The 22110-nt window shown below is 35.4% G+C and overlaps 1 protein-coding gene across 4 annotated transcripts in view; it reads right to left on the bottom strand.

Moving 5' to 3' along the window:
- Positions 1–22110, bottom strand: part of sky (GTPase-activating protein skywalker) — a 151624-nt gene that overhangs the window by 73171 nt on the left and 56343 nt on the right. For all 4 annotated transcript variants that reach the window (XM_089104691.1, XM_089104688.1, XM_089104690.1 and 1 more), the window contains exons 4-7: positions 17118–17303; positions 10512–10636; positions 3853–3963; positions 86–238 (exon numbers count right to left, since the gene is read on the bottom strand). In XM_089104691.1, coding sequence (XP_088960817.1) covers positions 86–238; positions 3853–3963; positions 10512–10636; positions 17118–17303 — 575 coding nt within the window. The remainder of the gene's footprint in view (positions 1–85; positions 239–3852; positions 3964–10511; positions 10637–17117; positions 17304–22110) is intronic.

Raw genomic sequence — 22110 nt, 5'->3', positions numbered from 1 at the left:
GTAACTTGTGCATTATTTACTTAATTTTTACTTTTGGCTCCAAATCAGTGCATCAAAAAACTAGGAACAAAAAACCTAAAATTACCTGTGGATCCTGGCAAAACTTCCTAAAGGTTTCTTCGAGGCTAGTTGAATTCGAAAACGACGAAAGTCGCCTGTGAAACATTTTTAAAAGAGCAAGCCAAACCCTGTAAATTGCTTTACGGCCCTCGAAGAGATAATTGTCTAATACTCGCACCTAAAAAATAAAAATCAAAGAAGAGAATATAATATTAAGCAGCAATAAAATATACGTACAGATCGGGGCCAGAATATACAAAAACTGCAACTTTAAGTTTATTATTTGTGTTTAAGGTATATGTTCATTCTGAAACAAGCGATTTTGTGACAATCCTATAGCTATAAACTACAACAAAAAGAGAAGACATATTATTGGATTCATTAGTCTCAGATCTATCCACTCACCGAGCCAGAATTATGATATTACTTAAACTTTTTATTGGAAAATGATCTAAATGTGCTAACAAATAGAAAAATTGTCCTTTTTCAACAGTTTCCAACGAATGTCCAACATATTTTCCACACCAAAAAAAATATGTACAACGAATTTAAAAAATGTAGTCCGTTAGATGGATAAAACTCAGTCTCAGCTATGCAAAGACAGCAAAATCGTCGTCTTCCGTGAATATATTAAAACCACAGGAAAGCAGAAAAATGAGACGCCAAAAATTACACAGGCAACATAAACCTTAAGGAAGGAAAAAACGGCAACAATAGCTGCTCTTCGTAAATAGGACGTCCACTGTAAAGTGTTGGACGCACTGAACAAAAGACTGCCCATTTCTTGTAGGGGTATACTCGTAGGGGTAGGAGTATACTCGTAGGGGTAGGGGTATACTCGTAGGGGGTATACTGACCCCAAGAATTCAGAAAGCATTAGAGGGCACTTTCAAAAGTGCAAACAGCAACCCCGTAAAAACTTATATTTGAATCTTATAAAAAAAAGATGTGTACAAATAACAGTTCAAATAAGGATAAATCCTTTTATTAGACAGTAAAAACAATTACAAAATCTCCGGATATTTAGATGCAGACACAGTGATCGAAATTTCCAGACCTTTTGTCATTGTTTTCACTATCCAATAAAAGGATTTATCCCTATTTGAAAAGTTATTTTTACGCCATGGAAAGGCAGCGTGGTCTTCGAAAATAATTAAAAAAGATTTGAATGAAGTATAAGAAAATACTTCACGAAATCTACTTCTATCAAAGGTTATAAATACCTAAGCCACTAAAGTAATTGTCCTTTAGTTTTTACCTTCAGTTTTCTTTAGTTTTTTTTTTTTTTTTATTTCGCCGATTTCAGTTTATTGTGAGAAAGTGGCAAGGGTCTAACCTTTGCAGATTTTAATGAAATTGTGAACTTTCAGCCAGATTGATGAAAATGATATTAAATTTTGGAAAACAGCACATAATTTTAGCTTGGGGCCAAAAAGAATGATGTTTCTTATCCTTGGGCCAGAACGAACCAGTGTATGAACTGAAGTGAAGTTCAACAGTTCTCAGAGGATTATTCCAGTGACTTCAACAGCTCTTTCTGCTCGGATTTTGTATACTATACTGTCGTCACAGCACAGAAGGAATATGCAGTTAATAATGACAAAGACAACACTGCCTTTCCATCATACAAAATACAAAAAGATGACGAAGAATTTTGTGAAGACAGTGAATAACAGTGAATACAACTAAAACGAATATTTTGGCGGACCTAAGTTTGCTGGTAGAGTGTAGAGTTTGCTGGTAGAGTCTGCACTACAGAGGATTTTACAATCAAAGTATCTTTCTAAAGAATGCTTGATGAGATCTTCAACTTCTGGAGTCAAGAAAGGCGCCATTTGTTAGGTTTCTGGCTTAAGAAAGTAGAATTGGGGTGGCAAAATGTTTTTTTTTTTTTTTTTTTTTTTTTTTTTTTTTTTTTTTTTAAATCAAGGGAAGGCAATGTTGCGTTTTTTCAGTTTTTTCATTGAAAATGCCAAAATGAGCATTTTTTGATAAAAACACCCCAAAAATTATTTTGGGTTGGGAGTTTATGTCGCGGAGGGATGACCCTGTTTGCTGCCTAAGAGTGACGATGCTCTTGTGTTTTATATTGTATTATGGCAGATGAAACAAGGCTTGAACGATAGTTTTAAAAAATCATCATTTTTTCTTGAAAATTTGATATCGGCTTCTCTGTGTATATAAGTTTTTATGCCAAGAACAAAAGCAAAATGATCTGAGAAAAACACTTCACTGATTTAGTTTTTCGCAATCACATTTTCATTAATAAGATTTATCCTGCTTGCACCACATTTATCACTTCTTGTGCAGCCCTTTTCTGTTTTTTTAACCTGGAGATATAACGTAATTTCTAGGTTCTAAAAACTTCTGTTAGCTCTTAACATAGCTTCCTTTATGAATTTTGGACTTTTGTCTTAGAATATCCCCTGGTCCTGAGACACAAATAAACTCTCCAATAAGGAACAGCTTCCCTCACTTAGACACTTTTGTAGGTTTCGTTTGTACAACTTGTTGCCTGTCTTTAGCTAGATTCGTCCCACGACAAGGAACTAAACACAATTAGAAGTATACACCGAAAATAAGAAAACTCTCATCTCTCAAGCAAATAAAAGAAATGAGTTTTTTACAAAATTAATTGTTATTTATTCCAAAGCAAAAGTTTGAATTTAAGCATAATTTTGGAATAATGTATCGAGTTTGTAAACAACAAAAAATATCGTCCGCGAAACGTCAGACTTTTTACCGAACTATGCAAAAAATAGGGATTGACCATAAAGACCTCCTTTGTATTGTAATTCACGATAGACCTCAAAGGAAAGGTTTTAAAACGTTTTAAAGGTTTTAAGCTAAATGACTCAGAATTTGTTATTTCTGAGAAACGACCCACATCTAAAAGAAATGTTGCTTTTCCATTTAAGGATACTTAAAAATGACTTAGAAAAAACAATCACTGTCAAAAGGAAATTTTAAGTCTTTTTGAATCACAATAAAGTTCTTCAAACCAATGACGGAGATGATTTACATCTAGAAACACCATGGCATATGCGCGGGGGGGGGGGGGGCTTGGTCGAGCCCTGCTCTTCTAGATATTCCTTCAAATAATATATGATGTAAAGATCCTTTTTCTGTCTTACGAATATTCCACAGCTTTCCGAAATGGTAAAACAACAAAGGCTGAATTAGCCTATTCAGCAAAAAAGGCAATATATGGAGAACAATAAGAAATTATGGTGAGAAGATTGAAAATAAAGACATACGAGACTGCTGTTGCATACCAGACATATAGTTTAGTTTTGTACACAATTTGAACGTTTTTAATATGCAGTTTATCTTGCAAGACAATTTAAAATTCTTGAAAAAAAGGAAAACTAAGACACATATCTTAAGCTTCATTTATTCCTTTCCATTATTCAACATCGAGCGACGATCCTAGGAGGACCTCGCGGCTTGGATCCAAAAAAAACATTATTAATTCTAAATATCTTCTTCGTATTTCTTATACCTTTCACACAAACCACCTGTTTTTGCGTCGTTTTGATACCCCGCCCCCCCGAACTAAACCCCATCATCCGTGCTTGTTGACTGCTATTCTACAATTACAAATTTAAGCAACAATCCAAAGATTCTACCTGACCTCCACAAAACCAAAAAGAAAGAAATGTAAGAATTTAAGAAATAGAAAGAACACTGTGTCGAAAGTTGTTAGCAAGAGAGAGTCAGCAACTTGGAAAATCACGCTTTATCATTATGCAATAAAATAGTGTATGATAAAGAAAAAAGTGACATACTCACAAGATATGGGAAAGGAAGATCCTCTAAAATAAACCAAATCCAGTTCTGAAAAAACCTATCTGTGGCTTTCTGGTGCTCAAAATTCTTTGAAATGAATACCCAAACAGATTTCTGAAAAATAAAAAATATCAAGATCAAACACAAGAATAACTTATTGAAACCATTATCTCTTAAAAGTTAATTTTGGAATTACTTTTCTTTGTGCATTTCACCTTAATATTCCAGTAGCAGCAAGAGCAAAACAGACACCTAAAGATGAAGATACAAGACGTGCCAAGGTCGTAACAAAGCGGGAAAGTGGGGAACTAGCACTCAGCCCCTCCCCCCAAAGAACCATGAAAAATTAAAAAACTGCGCACTTGTCAGTAATTTTATAGCTAAAATTCCTTTTCCAAACTTTACTCCCCAGGAAATGCATTTATCAGAATATATATATATAGATATCCAGAAAAATGGGTTATTAAGCCTACGGTTTACACCAAAACCAGACGATCTCCGATTCTAGAAATTGAATAGATGGATAAATGTCTCTGTAACAAAAAAAAAATACAAATTTTGTGTAGCTTTGAAATTTAATTTTGTCTTTTTTTAATGAATGAAGTATCCCTATATTTTAGAATTATAATTACTTCGTTCTTTGAATGAGCTAATTCCTTAGTTCTGACCTTAGACTCACTAGGTGTTGGAACTCCAGTAGGACGATTCACAATTTTCTCCCACAGTGTTCAGGTGAACACCGTGCAGTAAACAACAAAGAAATTTATTTCTCACACATCAGAGAACAAAGGCTTGAGGAATTTTATATCAAAAATAATTAGCTAGGATGCAAAACATCGAAGTTTTTATTTTAATTCTTTAAAATAGCAAAAGTTACTTAATTAGACACACAAAAAAATGAAAACTTATATACGAAGATTACTCGCTAAAACTAGAGGCAAGATTAAAGACGTTTGAATTTAAAGCTACAAATAGAGTTTAAAATGCTTAAAAGAAATTCGCTATCTGTGAAAACTGAACCGACAAGCTCTACAGTAAGCCACTTGTACAGGCCAAGGAGCCTTTGGGAGAATAGTATAGTTTTTTAGTGTATGTGTATTTAATCATGAATATATCTTAACGAAAGCTTCTATCAATAGACTAAAACAGCCACTAGGAAAATCTTGCGTAGCCTTGTAATGTTGGCTTTACAACTCAAAACAAATATATCCTTCAATGCGAGTATGTTTCGACACTATTCCTTTCATTTTAAGTATTATATTGCTATATTTAGTGTTAAAAACTAATTGGACAGACTCGCATGTCTTATACTTCCTTTGCACATAAAAAAACGCAAAAAAAATCAATGAAAGAAACAGACAGAACTGTCTACGCTGAATAAACGCTGGCTTAAACCAAGAACGGAACTATTTCCATTATAGAATACAAAAGAATCAAATTTACGTGCAGACTTGAAAACATGAGAAACATGTTCTAACAAAACTTAACTTGTATCTCATGCTTTATGGTTCTTTGCATCTTATTGGGAAATAGATTTTTATTTGACAAGATTCATTAGAAATAAGTGCTAGCAAATCTCCATTACTGGTGCTTTTGCTAATAAAAGACTTGGGTTTTATTATTCTTTGTCCGAGAGGGCGAGGGTTCGAATCCTAGTGTACCCAATTATTTGGTTTGGGACGGGGGTCAGTGGCGTGACTCTGTAAGCTCAGCGAGAGTCGACCCAGCTCTAATTGGGCACCCGGAGAAATCTGGGGAAGATAAACAGGAAGGGTGTGCGAAAGCACAGGATGGTTGGCCCCCAACCCCCCATTATACCTCCTGGCTGAAGGGCCAAGAAACGAAGATCAGCACCGCCGGTAGGAACTGTAAAGTCAATGCCGTATTCTTTACCTTTTTTTTTATTACAGCTATTTTACGACTGACACACAAAAACATTACTAGAGGAGGACCGATTGTGAAATGAAATTGAATAAAAGTGCACCTTAAAAAGTGAATTAAAACTGAATAGAAGCGAAGCAAAATTGAATAGAAGAACATCTTCTAGCTTTCAATTACTATGTAGAGCCTTTATTTTGCATTTATTTAAGACAATCTAAAAAAAAGCTAGAAGATTTGACAATGTTATTAACTGAAGCTTGTAGACTTTCAAACGTTTTAGCTATTTCAACGACGTCATGAACCTATAGTTGTTTATCTGAAAACTACCTCCTATGCGCGCGCTGCAATTTGTGTCCACCAGGGAGAGCATTGCTTGAAAAAGACTTTCCTAAAATCCAACGTGCTGAAGGGACCTCGTAAATGGTCGATCTCCCCAGACGGAAATCGGCTTAGTGTTTTAGGATGACGGAGCTCGGAACAGCGCGGATTCACCAAAATATAATATGGGTAAAATTTTAGCACCCTAATATATTATACGAAATTTGAAAAAAAACTACGTTTTCTAAAGAGTTAAAGAGGCTGAGTTACAAGGTTGAACCTTAAAACGTACAGGGATTAGGAGGCACAGTTGGGGGGCTGCCGCCCCCCCAAACCCTCCGCTTTCGCAGCCTTTAAATAAAAAAAATTTTTCTTTAAACTGAAAATAAGGAGCGACATTAAATCTTAAAACGAAAAAAAATTATTCCGTATATGAAAGGGGCTGTGCCCTCCTCAACGCCTCGCTCTTTACGCTAAAGTTTTTATTGTTTAAAAAAAAGAGTTTTGAGAAAGTTAAAATTTAGCGTAAAGAGCGAGCCGTTGAGGAGGGCACAGCCCCTTTCATATATGGAATAATTTCTGTTCGTTTTAAGATTTAATGTCGCTCCTTACTTTCAGTTTAAAGAAATTTTTTTTGATTTAAAGGCTGCGAAAGCGGGGGTTTGGGGGCGGCAGCCCTCAACTGTGCCTCCTAATCCCTGTACGTTTTAAGGTTTGACCTTGTAACTCAGCCTCTTTAACTCTTTAGAAAACGTAGTTTTTTTCAAATAATTTCTGCACGTTTTTGTACAGTTTATTACTTATTATTGCTTGACTAACTGTTAGCTGATTTGACAGCTTGCGGGCTTGCGGGCTCTTATAGGAAAACGATAAGAGCCCGCTTATAGCGGGTTCTTATAGGAAAACGAGGTTTTTCGTAAATGTAAATTCGGGGGATAATTTTTTCGGTCTGAAAATATCAAAATGCCCTAACAGGTCGAATTCTGCTTCGAATGAGTCCTCATTCACCCGGATCAGTTGCCAACTGTGGCCTGTAGGCGTGGATAAAGAAAAAAAGAGATGCTGATGAATTTTAAGTGGCTATATTTGGTTTTTTGAAAACAGGGAAGGAGTGATCGGATTGAGCTGAAATTTCAAGGATAAGCTCCCAGGCCCTAGAAAAGCTTAACCTTAAAATTTCAGCCCAATCAGACATCGTTAAAGGGGAGATGTGGTGGGAGGGTCCAAACTTCCGGCCCAGTTTACCCCATGAAGATAAAGTCGGAGGAGGATGAAATTTTGCAAGTTTCTTAGTTTGAGCTTGGGCTACAAAATGCGATTACCGCCGTCTCTCTGCGACCTCTAGGACCTGAAATCGCTTAACATTGTGGTGGGTCACCTCTTTATAGAGGCACAAGTGTGCCTCCTTGATAGGACAACAGCCACCGAGTCTCGTTTTGACTCCCTTTTGTGAAGAGGGACAATTGAGGCCTTACTCCATAAAGTCCAAGAAATATCCCTGATGCCAGGAAGCGGGTACGATCTCGTGGAAAAGGTCTTAAGAGTGGTTTACGCCTCATATTCAGTAGTTTCGTTTGAATTCTGTTCGGCCCAGAGCTAGTGGCGCAGCAAGGGAGGACGGCTACCCCCGTGCACAACCTCTGAAGGACAAAGCTGATATTTTATTTCGTTTAATAGTATGATCTTGGTGGTAGTGATGGTGGGGGGTGGGGGTCGCAAAAACTAATATTGTCCCCGGGCACTGACAACACTAGCTTTGCCTCTGGCAGGGACCATATTTGCCTTTGAGGTTTGGCAAAATATGCAACTTCAGTGCAAAAAGAAGGAGGCTGGGGTCAAAGACTTAAACAAAGAAAAGAACAAAGAAGGCGGAGTTTAGAAAAATGTTATGATTAAGCATTTGTATTTGGGAGTCACTTTTATTCAGTAGAATGCGGTTAATTTTCCAACTTACCGGGGAGATTTGGTCGATGATTTATTTCCCAGGGTGGAAACCGGCCCGGTATTCTATGATAACTGAGCTCGATAAAGCGCGGATCCACCAAAATATAATACGGGTGAGGTAAACCAATACGATCACCAAGTGTAGTGTGGATAAGGGCACTACTCTAAACGAAATAGAACGCGGCATGTCATCTTTCTTGAAGTCTGACTCATACTGTTCGTATCTGTCTTTTTTATATAAGTACGACGGGCTTTCCAGGTAGTTTTTTCCACGTCACGTTGGAATTGCTTTTACCTTGTCCCTACTCCTCTGTCTTTGTTGTTACAGTTGTACGTTTTCGTTACTGTTGTATAATTCTTCTTATTATGATAGTGGTATCAATATCTTTATGTCATTATTTTTGTTTTAAGGATAGATATTGTAAAGTCACCAATAACTTTCGAGTTGTCTAAAACCAGCTCATTGATATTCTCTCCAGGTACTTATAGGTTCCTTGAAAGGAGATCTGACAGTTGAACTGACACTTTCGATATGTAAGTTTGATTGGTTTGATGATCCTTAAGAAGTTGGTTGCTGAAAGGAGGGAGGTCTCTTTTCAAACTTAGCCATTGATTTAGCCTTATCTTTAGTCTGGATATCACCAAGATATGGTCACTGTCAAAATCACCACCTGAAAGGATCACAGTGTCTAACATGGATGATTTCTGCAGCCTATAACATTATAATGTAATCAATAAGATAACGGTATTTCTGTCCGTCGCCTTCCGAAGCCCCTTGTATCTAAAAAAAAAACCTCTTAGTAGTAGCCAAATGGCTACCTCTGCAGAATTAAATGAGACGTTCATTCCTCGTTTTGAGGGGTCCAAGGGCAAATTTACAGAACAAATCCTCCTTTCCAGCAGCGCAGTTCCGACGATAGCCTTGAAGTCTCCAATAGCAAGGGCAATGCCTTTTTTTAGATTCCTGTCAAATACAATTTGCAGCTGAAGTTGGAAGCTTTCATCTAAACTGCTACAATCTGGACCATACATTTGGATAATCGTGATACTGAACGGAAATCCCTCCATTCTTACCATTTCAACCTATCTGAGACGCATGTGATAGAAATAAGGGATCTTTTTGTTTTATTAGGCATTAAAAAACCCTAATCCTTTGTGATAAATACCACTGTCTCGTCTAACCATTATCAAACTAGGCTTGATGAGTAGTACATGGCCAGTAGTAGGGAAGTATGTCAAAGAAATTCCTACTATATTCCATCTGCATTGCGTCAACTCATAAAGGACAAGATCTATTTTGCCGTGTTTAGAAACCGTTCTAAGGTTCGGATTTCCAGTAGTTAAAACTCACTTTAGTGTAAGTATAGCCTCCAAGGTGGGAGTGGTTAAAGCTAGCAAAGGAGTCCCATTTAAGGGATTATCGGTTGTCAAATCGTCTTTTCCCCCAAATACATTAGGTACTATCGCCGGGTCACTGTCAGTTATTCTACATAAGCTAGCGCTGGTTCTCGTAAAAGGTACCCTTTTCCTTACTTTTGAGGAACAGAGGGCGTTCTCATCTCTCTATCCCTATCATGGGCAAGTTTTATGTATAATGAATAACACACTTTTCTGGTGCATACAGCACCAACAATTTAGGCCATTCCTATTGTTTTTCATTGGCATTGATATTTTCATTGACATTCAGATGAAAATGAGAAACAAAATACGTATTACTTCAAAATGTGTTCTTTAATTAATACCAAATATTTGGTATTATGTTTATTAGATCAGCCGAACTGGAAAATCTATTTCAACTTTCAAAAACTGCAAGTTTTATTAATACATTGCTCCTTTCTTAAGAAAAATTCCGGACGCTTGAGAAAACTAAGAAACAAGTATGCAACTATGCAAATAACCGAGACACTAATAAATCTGTTTTTTATTCCACTAGGCAGCAATAGCGAAGTTAGGGTGTGCATTTTTTACTTTATTTCTGTTATCTTTATGATATAAAAGAAGTACGTTTTTAAGGAAAGACCAGAAATAAAACTTGCAACTGCATCATTAACACACTGTCGGTTAAACTTGTGTTTTCTCATCGACATATTGAGTTTTAAAACTTGCCTAATTCTTCTTTGTACGAAACCCCTTTTAAAACCATGTTTTTAACTTTCTGGCAAACAAGAATTAACAGCGTATTAAAATATACATCTGAATTCTAGAAGCTAGTTCTACTACCTTTGTTTAAATTCAGTTCTGTCATCTACGTCCAATTTGTTAGATATAAGCAGATTATATTAAAAATATACATCGATGGTATGGTAGAATTATATCGTAATGCTGTATAGATGGCATGATATCCAACATTAAGAAAATATTTTTGGAAGTTACGCATCTTTTATTTATTTATGAATTTGTATTAACTACAGTAACCCAATTTCTTATCCTTCTTTTGGAACCAGGGGTTCCATTGATGTTCTCTGTCTGTAGGTAGAGAAACAAATGAAATCAGAAAAAAGAAAAGTTTTTATACCTACCATAAATTTTTTGGATAGCGTCATTACTGTCTTCCAGTTAGCTTCGTAATGCCGATTTGTTTGAGTGAAGAAAAGTGTTTTTCGAGAAGAAAGCAGAACACTTAAGCATTTATATGTATCCACTTCTGTAAATAAAAATGAAAAGAGTTCATCTCAAGGATACATGACACTTTCACCTAGAATCTGTTTGATGAGGTGACACCAATTTTATTAGTGTGTTAAAATTTAGATATAAGCGATATTAAGAACTATACGAAGCTATAAGCAAACTGAACAAAGCTATAAGAACTATAAGCGATATTAAGAACGCTCTATACAAAGTTATTATCACATTATCTCCTTACCCAATTAATTTTGGTTTTCTTTATTGTAATACACAGTACACTGAACACCAACCTTTAAGCAATGGTAGACTGAGGCAGAACTCAATGTATCTCATTTACCACACGCTAAAAAGGCGCTCTTTTCAAAAAAGAAAGAAAGAGGATCAACACAAATCAGTAACTGGAGGGGTTGGAATCATCAAATAATTTACAATGCATTAGGATAATCTGCTGCTGTAGGCTGCTAGAACTCCTTTAATTTCTTTTGTACAACAACGGTGATTGACTTACTAATTTAAATAATTTGTATTTATTTATAATGAAAGGAACTTGAAATCTTAAATCTCAAATTACCATTTTTAACAAACGGGAAAATTGCCCCCCTCCCATGCCTTTTTTACTACACTGCCCTTTGTAACCTTCCGAGAGATTTGATCAACATTTTGAGATAGCAATTTTGTTCATAAATTATCCACAGATAGGTTTTATAGTGGAAAAGTGACCAAATTTTGTTTGGGAGGGGGGGAGGGGGGCCTAGAAACGAACCAAAAATTCCTTGTCCCTGATTAGTCGGAAACTTACAGTGGCAAGTCTCAGGAAGCGGCTTACAGGTGCATTTAAAACTTTTAGGTACTTTGGAAGGGGAAGGCGGATAAATATATTTGAAATTTTGTGTTGGAAGGCCGGAGCGGCTAAAAATGTCATGTCTCGGATCCACCTATAAATTCTTTCAAAATAAGCTCCAATGGAAAATAGAATCTATTTAAATCTAAGCTACGTGGTAATTCAAAAGGGATTATGTCATGTCATGTTATCAAATTAGCATATTTGTAATATCTCGGCAAAGGCTTGGGATATCAAACTGGAGCTTTCAGGGAGTGTTAGGATACTAATTGGACTTCAAATTTTGACCTGAGGGGAGGGGGCGTAGGGAGTGGGACTAAAATTATTCTCCGTCAATTCCCCTAATCATTTTTGCAGCATAAACCACTATGGGGCATATAATCTATTCACGCACCGAAGTAAACCAAAAGACTATTTTTGTTGCGAGGTGATCAAAACGGCGTATCTGCAACTCTGAAAACGGTTGTGAGGAATTGAGGATCACCCTGAAACTTTCATAGAGAGTAGATACGGGACGGGGCGAGTGCAAAGTGGACTATGAATCTCGGATTAGGGGGAGGGGGCAGAAAGAAAGGGTCTAAATACTTTGTCTTTGAATAATTTTGTCAATATGAGCCCGTTTCGAAGTAGTGTATTAACAGCGAAGTAGCGACGAAAACCGAAAGAAAAGATGTGCACCCAGGTTATCAAACTAGCGTACCTGCGTTATCCTAGGAACAGCTTAGTGAATCGAGTTTAAATTTTCAGAAGACAGTGGAGGATCAAGTGGATCTCAAATTTTGACTTGGGTGGAGAGGCAGAGAAATCGGAAGAAATCCTGCATCCAGGTTATCAAAATGGCATATGTGCCACCTCTCGGGAACGACTTGTGGAGATCGAGCAAAGACATTCGGAGTTTTAGAGGAGAGGCAGGCAAGGGGACGTCAAATTCTCTGTTTAAATGGAGGGGGTATGGGAGCAAAAAAAATGTGAGAACCCAACCCACCTGAAACATTTGGCCCAAGCAGCTCCAGGGGAATCTATTCAAGGTGAAGTCTTTCAGAACTAAAGCCAGAGAAAAGAAACTGGTAACTGAAAACTAAGGTAAAATCGTAATTTGTCAAAATTTCAATAGGAAGGCTATAGACCTGTCATGTAGAAAAGTTTGAGGACCCTCTAGAGAGAGAAGGGGTGGAGGTAGGTACTTCAAAATACCTTCCCAGGACATACTTTAGCCTGTAGACCCACCCCTGAAAATTTCATTTTCCTAACCTGACCCCTTTCCAAGATAGCCAAAAGTAGCTAAAGTAGAATTTTACCAATTTTGGTTCTATCAAATCATGATGCCGCAAATGGGTCTACGATATGCATCATCTTTGATATTTCTACAATTTTCACGGCACGTAGGCAGGGCCAGGTAGACCTCATGAAAACAAAAATATTTTAAAGACTAGTCGTATTTACATGTGACACCTGAAATTGTGCCCATAAATGTTGTTCTTGATGACTGGCCTAAATTATAAAATAAAAAAAAAATGTTAAAAAAAATTAGGTTGGATTGATTCATGAAACCGCAAAAAGGCCATACATTGATTTTCTCCGATCAGCGTGAAACTTTCAGGATAGGAAGGTTCAACAAAGAAGATCTTAACAAGGACAATATATTTCAAAAGAAATGTATTTATTCTGATTCTCAGCGCCAAAAATTGGATTTTTTTAAGCTGATCTGCTCTAAAATTTCAGGCCATTGAGACGCCTCAATAAAAATTTAAGGGTCAAGGAAACCTCAACTAAGACTAAAAATTAGGGAAACAAATCTGGTTGTATTGGTTCGTGACGTCCATTTCTTTTATTTGAGACAACAAAACAGGATCGTTTTAATAAATTACCTAGAAATGCGTTGATTTAAACAAAGAAACAGTTACAACAAAATACACAATTGAAATTTTCTAGTATAGACGTGTATAGTCCAGGGTCTCTATAGGATGGGGGATGGCTTCAGCCACAAAGAAAACTAAAGATTACGCAGATTTTCAATTCACATGAATAATAATGCTCCCCTCTTGCCACTCAAAATTATACAAAAACTATGACTAAAAATTTATTGCCCAAACATACTGCTGATCAAAAACTTTGACAGAATAGTCAAATTTTTTCAAAAATTCGCATCGTACGTAAGTATAACAGGTACTGCTATAGATGAGTAAAAGAATCCCAAAACGATCATAAATAAAAATGAATGATCAAGTCAAACTTAAAACAAAAGGAAATTACGATGAACAGGAGTAGGGCTTTCTAAGCTTTCTAAGGCCTAGATGTTCGTTTGCGCTTTACTGAAAACTGAACATATTTTAAATGTTTCTCTTTCATAATTAAAACACTGTAAAATCTTGAATTACTTAGAATTCCAAGAACTAATATGATTATATATCACATAATCAGTTTGCTTTCATTTGTTCTTTCAGGTAGTATTGACTATCAGGCTGATTTTCTTTTTCCTTCTTTTTAGTTATAGACGTTTTTACCTATAAAAACCACACCATTCAAAATATATATCATTTTCAATAGGACGCTAATGATGCTTGAGCCGTTTAGAGGTTTTGAGGGTAAGATGGGTGGAAAGATTCTTATTTGTTTCCGTGATTGGCTTTGTTATGTTATTTTTTCTTGTTGTGTTGTTGTTGATGCTGACAAATAAAAAAAAACACACACTGCTCATAATACAATTCGTTTTCAGTAAAGCGTAAATGATGCTCTATGACTAATAAAAGAAACACATTGCTTAAAATACAATACGCTTTCAGTAAAGTTAAATGACGCCAGTGGCGTCAGTTCACGAAAATGTATGGTAAGGGGGCAAAGTGTATTCTTCAAAATCTAGAGAGGGGGGCAAAGGCCCTCTCCCCCCCAATTGACGCCATTGAACCACAATCTGGCCCTCAAAACTTTATAAGACGATATCCCTAACCCCGTTTAAGGTAATTTCTGTTTTTCTTAAGTTCAACCTGATCATTCAGTCTAATTTCTTTTCGTTTTAAGATTCATTTACTCATCTCTAGCAATACCTGTTATCTTTACGTTTGGTGTGATTATTCATTTTGATGTCTGTTCATTTTGGATTTCACTTACTCATCGATAGTAATTTCTAAGCACATCTTAAGTGTTTGAAGGATCTTTACATTTCTTTGAAAAACTTTTTTTGGTTTTTGGAAAACATTTTTCAATTTTAGTCAAAATAACAAACCATTAAAAAACGACCTTTTTAATCCTACACCAAAATATGATTAAAGATAGGCTGCTCAATACCCAAGATATAAATAAATACCAAAAATATTGGAGTTTTCAATAGTAGGTGATTACTAAAATTATTTAATTATTATACGGAAACAAGTAACAAATCATCTAAAAATTAATTTTAAGTTTCCTTAACATAGACAAAGGTTTCCCTTCAAGGTTCCTCAAGAATTGTGCGTTCTTTATTCATGAGACGGATTCTATATAGGAAGGACACATTCTCAGTGTAGAAGAAATAGTTTGAGAGACAAAGCATCAGTTGAAAAAATTGAGTCCCATTTCCGAAAAATATTTGATATATCTGAAGTCATTCAATGAACATAAAGATTAGGGGGTGAAGTGTGAGGCAAGAATACTACCGAAGTCTTGTATAAACTTATTTCATTCGTATGTACCATTGTGCTTTGTATCTTTAAATTAACTGATTTTTTCTCCTTTTTTAGTGTAATTAATTAGTTAAAGATGAGCACTAATGAATCTGTTTAGCTCGCAATGCCGTATCAAGCGAGGGGTAGTTACGGGATTTGAATCCTCCCCTCAAAATTTTCGTCAGAATCGTAAAAACGTAAAAAAAATGCATATCGACAAAAATTTGATGCGTTTTTTAAAGTTTTTATTGTAACCCTCCCTTCTCCGAAAAAATCCTGGATGCGCCCTTAACAGTTTATTGAAATTAAATGTCTACATACAAACAAATTCAATCTTTCGTGTTTGCTCTATACCAAACGACTAAACATTGGGCCAATGAAGAAATGAATAATTTCCATTAAGCAGCTTCAAATTCACAAACAAAGTGACAATCTACCTATACAATTTGTTAAGTCGGTAATCCTTAGACAATTATTAACCTAACAATTGTGTGAAGTTATACAACGGGTATCAGAAGCTTGAAACAGAGCGAGTATTTCTTACTGTACAGTCATTCGGTTTCAATAAAATTATGACGAATTTTTATACGTAGCTTCAGTAAGTCTACACTGTTTTGTCTCATGGCTGGAGAGGGGGGAGGGGTCGAGTTGAAAACTTTGATAATTTTTTCGGGGCGTAGAGAACTTGGAATTTTGTGTTTGAAGGAAAAGTGGAAGAGGGATACATTTTCTCAGGTCTTCACAAAAGGAATATACGCTACGTTTTTTTCTTTTGTATGCCCGTCAACCGACAAGTTCTGCTGCAAGTAGGAGAATAAAAAGAATACAGTAGAGGGGAACAAATAACTTACCATGTTTTTGCTTTAGGATCACTCCCAAGCAGCAAATTGAGTGAATTTACATCAAAACTTAAATCAAAGGAGAGTACACAACGGTTTTTGAGGAGCATTAGTCGGTTTTGACTTATCTTGGGTTATAACTTTTCTTTTCAGAAAGAGCTTCTCCATATTCCCGTAACAGTACTTAATGGCCCTTAAATCACTTTATTCTTGCACATAGGGATTTCCAAGCTTTAAAGAGCCGTTACAGTGTTGAAACGGAAGCTGATACAAGTGTACAGAACCTGTTACGCTTTTACTGTGTGGTTATATCTATGCAATCCTTAGAAAAAGACAAAATCTGGTGCATTTTCCATAAATCTGTACATTGCTTCACTTTCATTAAGACAAACAGCTTAAATGTCAGTTATTGATTACCAGTTAAACAGTTTTTGTCAGTTGGTGTTAATACAAAATTGTTCAAAAATGTTCTTCAATTTAAAGCGATGTCGTGCTTCAAACTTAGTATTGTTGGGGTGGTATAATTATTTCTTAATCCGCGGGAAACCTAACCCTGACAGATTAGCGCTGGGCGACTGAGCGTTTTTTTTTTAAGTTTATACAAATGTGCAGACACAATAAGGATTAAAGTATATATGTCTTGTGCCAGCAGCTATGTTAACACACCATAATCATTCATCTAGAAAATACTTCATAACTCATTCCTCGTCACAAATCGTTTGAATTACAATGACATAAACTACCCAAAACTGCTCTTATTAGCAAAAAGCATTTAGGGGTTTTCAATATTATTTCACATATTATAAATATGATATAACATGTAAATCAACAGGAGTCAACCGTCAATATTCCTGAATTTAAAAAAAAATAAATAGAACCTCAGTCCAAAGCAATCAAGATTACAGTCTAAATAAATCAGATTTTCAACGACCTGGGAACACGTGATTCAATAGAATGTCTATTACCAAGCACTAGGATTTCCATGAAATTTACTTTTTGCACTTAGATGGGCAGTCGAAGAATTTAATAATCGATGACTTGTTTAGGGCCTATTTAAAATAACTAGTAATACATACCTCAATTCGATACGATAGGGTTTGCGAAGAGCCCTATATCCTTTTGCATGAGTATTTTCTAATATATAGTTGCGCCGAGTCCTAAGAAGAAAAAATAACTTACCTGAGAGGTAATGGAGCAGAAGACAGGAAATCGGGTAGAGCAAAGGTGCGTATGTGATATCGGGACAATTAAAGGCCACAATATTAACGACTCGTTTGGCAGTCAAAATGCCAGTCTCTGTCAAATTGTAAGTATTTTCATGGCGTAGATCTGTTAGCGCTGGAAGTTGGAGCGAATTGGGCAACTCTGGAAGAAAGACAGGTATATGAACAGCAGTGATAATGGAACTGCGTATATTAGCGTATTTTTAGTCATCAAGCTGTCACAGTTAATCGGAGAAGCAGTTGATTGGTTAAATAAACATTATGAAAACTAGTCGCCATTAAAAGTTTGGTAGGGCAAAGAAATCTTTGATTTTTCCTTTTATGAAGATACGAATTGTGATAAAGATTTTTTAAAGGTATTTCGAAATTTGCAGGGGGGAGGGGGTAATTGTGAGTCCTCCTCCTTCTTGCCAATTCGCAAAACCATTCCGAAGGGAGGGAACACTGCGATATTTTGTCCTAAGTTGTTTTTGGTTAGAATAACCACGGATATTTTGTATCATATATATACATATATATATATATATATATATATATATATATATATATATATATATATATATATATATATATACATACATATATATAATATATATCCAAGGCCGTATCCAGGGGGGGGTTTACCCGGTTTGACCTCCCCCCCCGAAATTTTTTGACCGACTCGAAAATAAGTCGAAAATTAGTAAAACCTAGGTAAAAATCAGTAAAATTAGTCGAAAACTGAGTCAAAATTAGTAAACCCCCCCCCCCCAAAAAAAAGTCAAAAATTAGTAAAACCCCCCTGAACAAAAATCCTGGATACGGCCCTGATATACGGCCTGGATAAAGCATAGCAAATATTAAATACGTAACCAAACCTAACCAAGGTACCTTTCCCACCCTTAAACCCCAAAAACAATCGTTTAAATATTGTAACTCAATGAGAAACCACGGCTTTGCAGTCATTTATGTATAGCGGTCTCTTGAGAATAGCCTGTTTGACGAGGTTTTCGTAACTGGTTTCCTTGTACAATATATAAAAGTATATATATATGTATATATATATATATATATATATATATATATATATATATATATATATATATATTTCATTGCTGGAGATAGTATGTCGACGACCATTTACCCCGTTTCCTTCCATCTACAATGCTGACTATAGAGCAGCTGTTGGGATAAAAAGAATTCGGCGATATGATGTTAGAATTTGCGAACGATTACCAAGAAATTACGAAAGGCAACTTTCAGAGAATGAACACGAAAAAAACATACAGCTGAAAAAAAAAAGTACCCAGTGTTCTTTTTCTAAAACTATGATTTACAACTAAAACTTTGCCCATGTTCTTGTCAAATATTCTCAAGCTTGAGGTATCTGGCTTTAGTTATTTCTTTAAAAAAAAAAAAAAAAAAAAAAAAAAAAAAAAAAAAAAAAAAAGTAGCCACATCCCATCAGCAATTCTTTCCAAAGCTAGAATTATTTCCAACCAAGGTAAAAATTAAGAACCAGCGATTTTTTTATCAAAAGCTTTAGGGCTTAAGTTATCTTTACGTTAAGAATTAGATAAACAAACATAAAAACAAATATTACAGTATGCAGAAAGCTTGGACAATTATTTGAAGAGTATTTTGTAAGTATAGAATTTTACCAAGTTTCAGAGATTACCTCACTCTATCAGACATTGGTATATTTTAGTCAAATATCGTATGAAAATATTGGCAATTTTCGTAATCTTTTGTACTTTATCATGTCAAGCAGTAATAAACAAACGCAAAACGTGACTTATCTGGATAGACTAGGGGCGAGTTCCATGTCGCACTGTGAATGTGAACAAAGTTTGTTCCGCTTTAGTATTTGTGATTGGCGATCAAGGCCATTAAATTAGAAACTGATTATCTCTTACTTAGGTCGTAAATTTCCGAGTAAAGTTCAATATAAGTATGAGACTTTCGTACTGGTTTAGTAATAAAGGGAAATATGCCAAAACAAAACGGTACTTGTGCATTATACCCTACCCACGAAAGAAGTCAAGTTTTGCTAATGCTATTGAAATAAAATAAAATAGGATGAAAATATAATAGTTTAGAAAAAATTTGGGCTATATATTTGCACATTAGAGGAGGGGTGGGGCGTAAAGCATAGCATATATTAAATACGTAACCTAACCTAACCTAGGTACCTTTTCCCCCCCCCCTAAAAACAACAGTTTAAATACTGCAAACGCAATAATAAATAACGCTTTGCGATCCATTTATCCACTGAAAATACCCGTTTGACCGGTATCCTGTAGTGGTTCCTTGTACAGCCTACAGCGTTGTGTAGGATACAATGCACAAGTACCAACAAAATTCTTATTTTGGCGACAAAAAAAGCTATTACAATTAGCCTAATTGTTCCATGAGCCATGATAGAATGATCACGGAGCAGTGGTGTAGCGAGTTTAACTCACACTCAGGGTGCAATATATTTTTAGCCCCCCCCCCCTGAAAAACCATAAGATATTATGCGCAAAATATACTCGTAAATTAATAAATAAATAAAGTGAAATAAATTAAGTCATAGGCTCAAGCTAGGATTTAAATTTGATATAAAAAATGTACTTGAGAAAAGACTAGATTTTGAAATGTATATGATCATTTAGAATTAGTTCAAAAGATGCCTTTTGTTTATTTTACATATTTTTAAAGAAATGTGCTATAAACATGCAGTTTTAAAACAATAAAAAAAATATATAATTATTATCTCAAAGGAGATAAATACATTTAATAATAACATGATTATAATGTATTAACAAAACTAATTACTGTGCATAAATTTTCCTTGCTTTTGATGAAGCAATTTATCAATAATATGATCAAAGTTGATCATTTCAAATTTTTCTCTTTCCACGTAGTAATACGAGGTGACTTAGGCGATCTTGTCCCATCTTTGATCACAGAATGATCAACATTAATTTTTAAATTGCTGAATGAACGTCCGCAGCTAGCATTTGATATTCAGAGAGTCATAAATATTTTAAGTGCTATTCTCAAGTTTGGAAAACATCGTCTCCATACGAGATTATGAAAAGTAAGAAATTCTATTGGAGTTTTATGAGTCACATATTTTGCAGTCACATATTTCGATAATGAGCTCTGTTCCATTGAAATCTGTATTATAAAATATTCACAATTTTTCTCAAGGTCGTTGTCAATATTATCCTAGTTCGATAAATTTTCAAGATCTAGCATAATTCTAAATATGGAATTTAAGTCACTTAATAGGGTAAATCATGTACATATTTCCTGCTGGAGACGATCAAGATCACCTTTCATAACGCAAGAAATTTCACTTTTTGCAGAAAGACCTCTCTAGCCAATTCTCCGGGCATTTTGCGGCGTCCTCTTATATCATCTTATATCCATTTTCACAAAGAAACTCCGCTCTTCTATCGCTTTTTCACAAAGCTTGTATCGAATTTGGCTAGTTCCGTCGCTAATAGTTCAAGATCGTGGAACACTTCTCTAAACTTTATTCTAGAATCTTTGACCTGAGCTGCACACGATTAATCCTTCTTAAGATTTCACACCAGAGATGAATCAAAGTTATGATCCTCAGAGTTAGTTTATTTTGCAACAGAATTGTGGCTTTACTTTTGGTGTCACTTGTAGTGGTATGATTCTTTTCTAATTTTTCTAATAGTTCTACTGTATTCTCTAGTGCATCGACGATAACGCTAACCACTTGTATTTTGGCACTCCATCGTGTTTCAGATTCACGTTCGAACAGTTTATGCTAAAGTATTTTTTAATAGTTCCCACCATAACGTTGAACGTGAGAATCACAGATACAAAATTTCAATTATCTCAAAACATGTCACAACGATTGGATCTTGTTTAGCTGCAGTAACTCCTACTAAATTCAATGAATGGCTTTAATTTGTATAGCCATTGAACGTTATAGCCAACTATGAACGTTGGTATTAACTTTCAGCTGTATTCTTTGTTGAGTGCCAGATGATAACCTGCCACCACAGCGGCATAATCGTGACATTACAATCTCCAGTTTGTAAATAAAATCGTATTTTGATCGAGGCTACATCTTTAGCAAATATTTCAATAAAACCCTAAAGATTCTTTGATGAAAACTTTCTTATTGATAAATTCAACATCTACATACCCAACGACTTGAAACAGTTGTTCTCGATGAGAAATATTAGGAGTTGAATCAAATAAAAGTTCATAATATTAGTTTCTTTTGATATCGTTTATTATTTTTTTGCGAACTGTAGATGCCAAAAGATATAGAATTCATTTTGAATCTGTGGAGACAAATAACCTTATGGATACTCCCGTGACACGGAGCCACTTTAAGGTGTTTGACATTGCCACTCCGTAATGCAATCTACTTAAGGTACACTAAAAATAACCTACTGATCAGAATTGAGTTGAGAAATTTCGAAGGGAGCTGGGTGTTTGGACGCTACCGCTGCGTGCGCATTTTATAAGAGATGTCATGTATGAGCATTTACTCTTATATCGTAGTAAATGAGGAAATTTGCAATTTCAAAAGTATTTCGTGGAAAATCTTAGTGCATAAAAGGAAAGAAATCTTTGCTAATCTGCACAAACTAGAACTAAGCAGGATAAAATAAAAACGAAACCAAAATTTTTGCCAACTCTGGACAAATTGACAAACATTCTACTTTTTGGCCATCCATTTGGGCCCAGACAAAAGGCAGGCCGTCAAAAAATGGGCTGTGAAGGGGTCATAATGAAGGATTTGAAGGAATCTGAAAATTCATCATAGGGGGTAGTTTAGAACAGATTAAGGTGGAGGAGAAGCATGCCCAGCTTTTGGCCTTAGGCAGTTTTATACTGGCTTGGTGGCTAGTATTAACGATCTGAAAGGTTTCTGAACATTTTCGAATAGGAAAACGATACGTAATTTGTTAGCTAAGCACATTCTCTCCTATACC

Source organism: Artemia sp. Qi Xiang Cuo, chromosome 18 (assembly GCF_049724085.1).
Source record: "Artemia sp. Qi Xiang Cuo chromosome 18, ASM4972408v1, whole genome shotgun sequence".
NCBI classification, from domain to species: Eukaryota; Metazoa; Arthropoda; class Branchiopoda; order Anostraca; family Artemiidae; genus Artemia; species Artemia sp. Qi Xiang Cuo.
The sequence above is the reverse complement of the archived record's forward strand: the minus strand, read 5'-3'. Positions and strand labels throughout refer to the sequence as shown.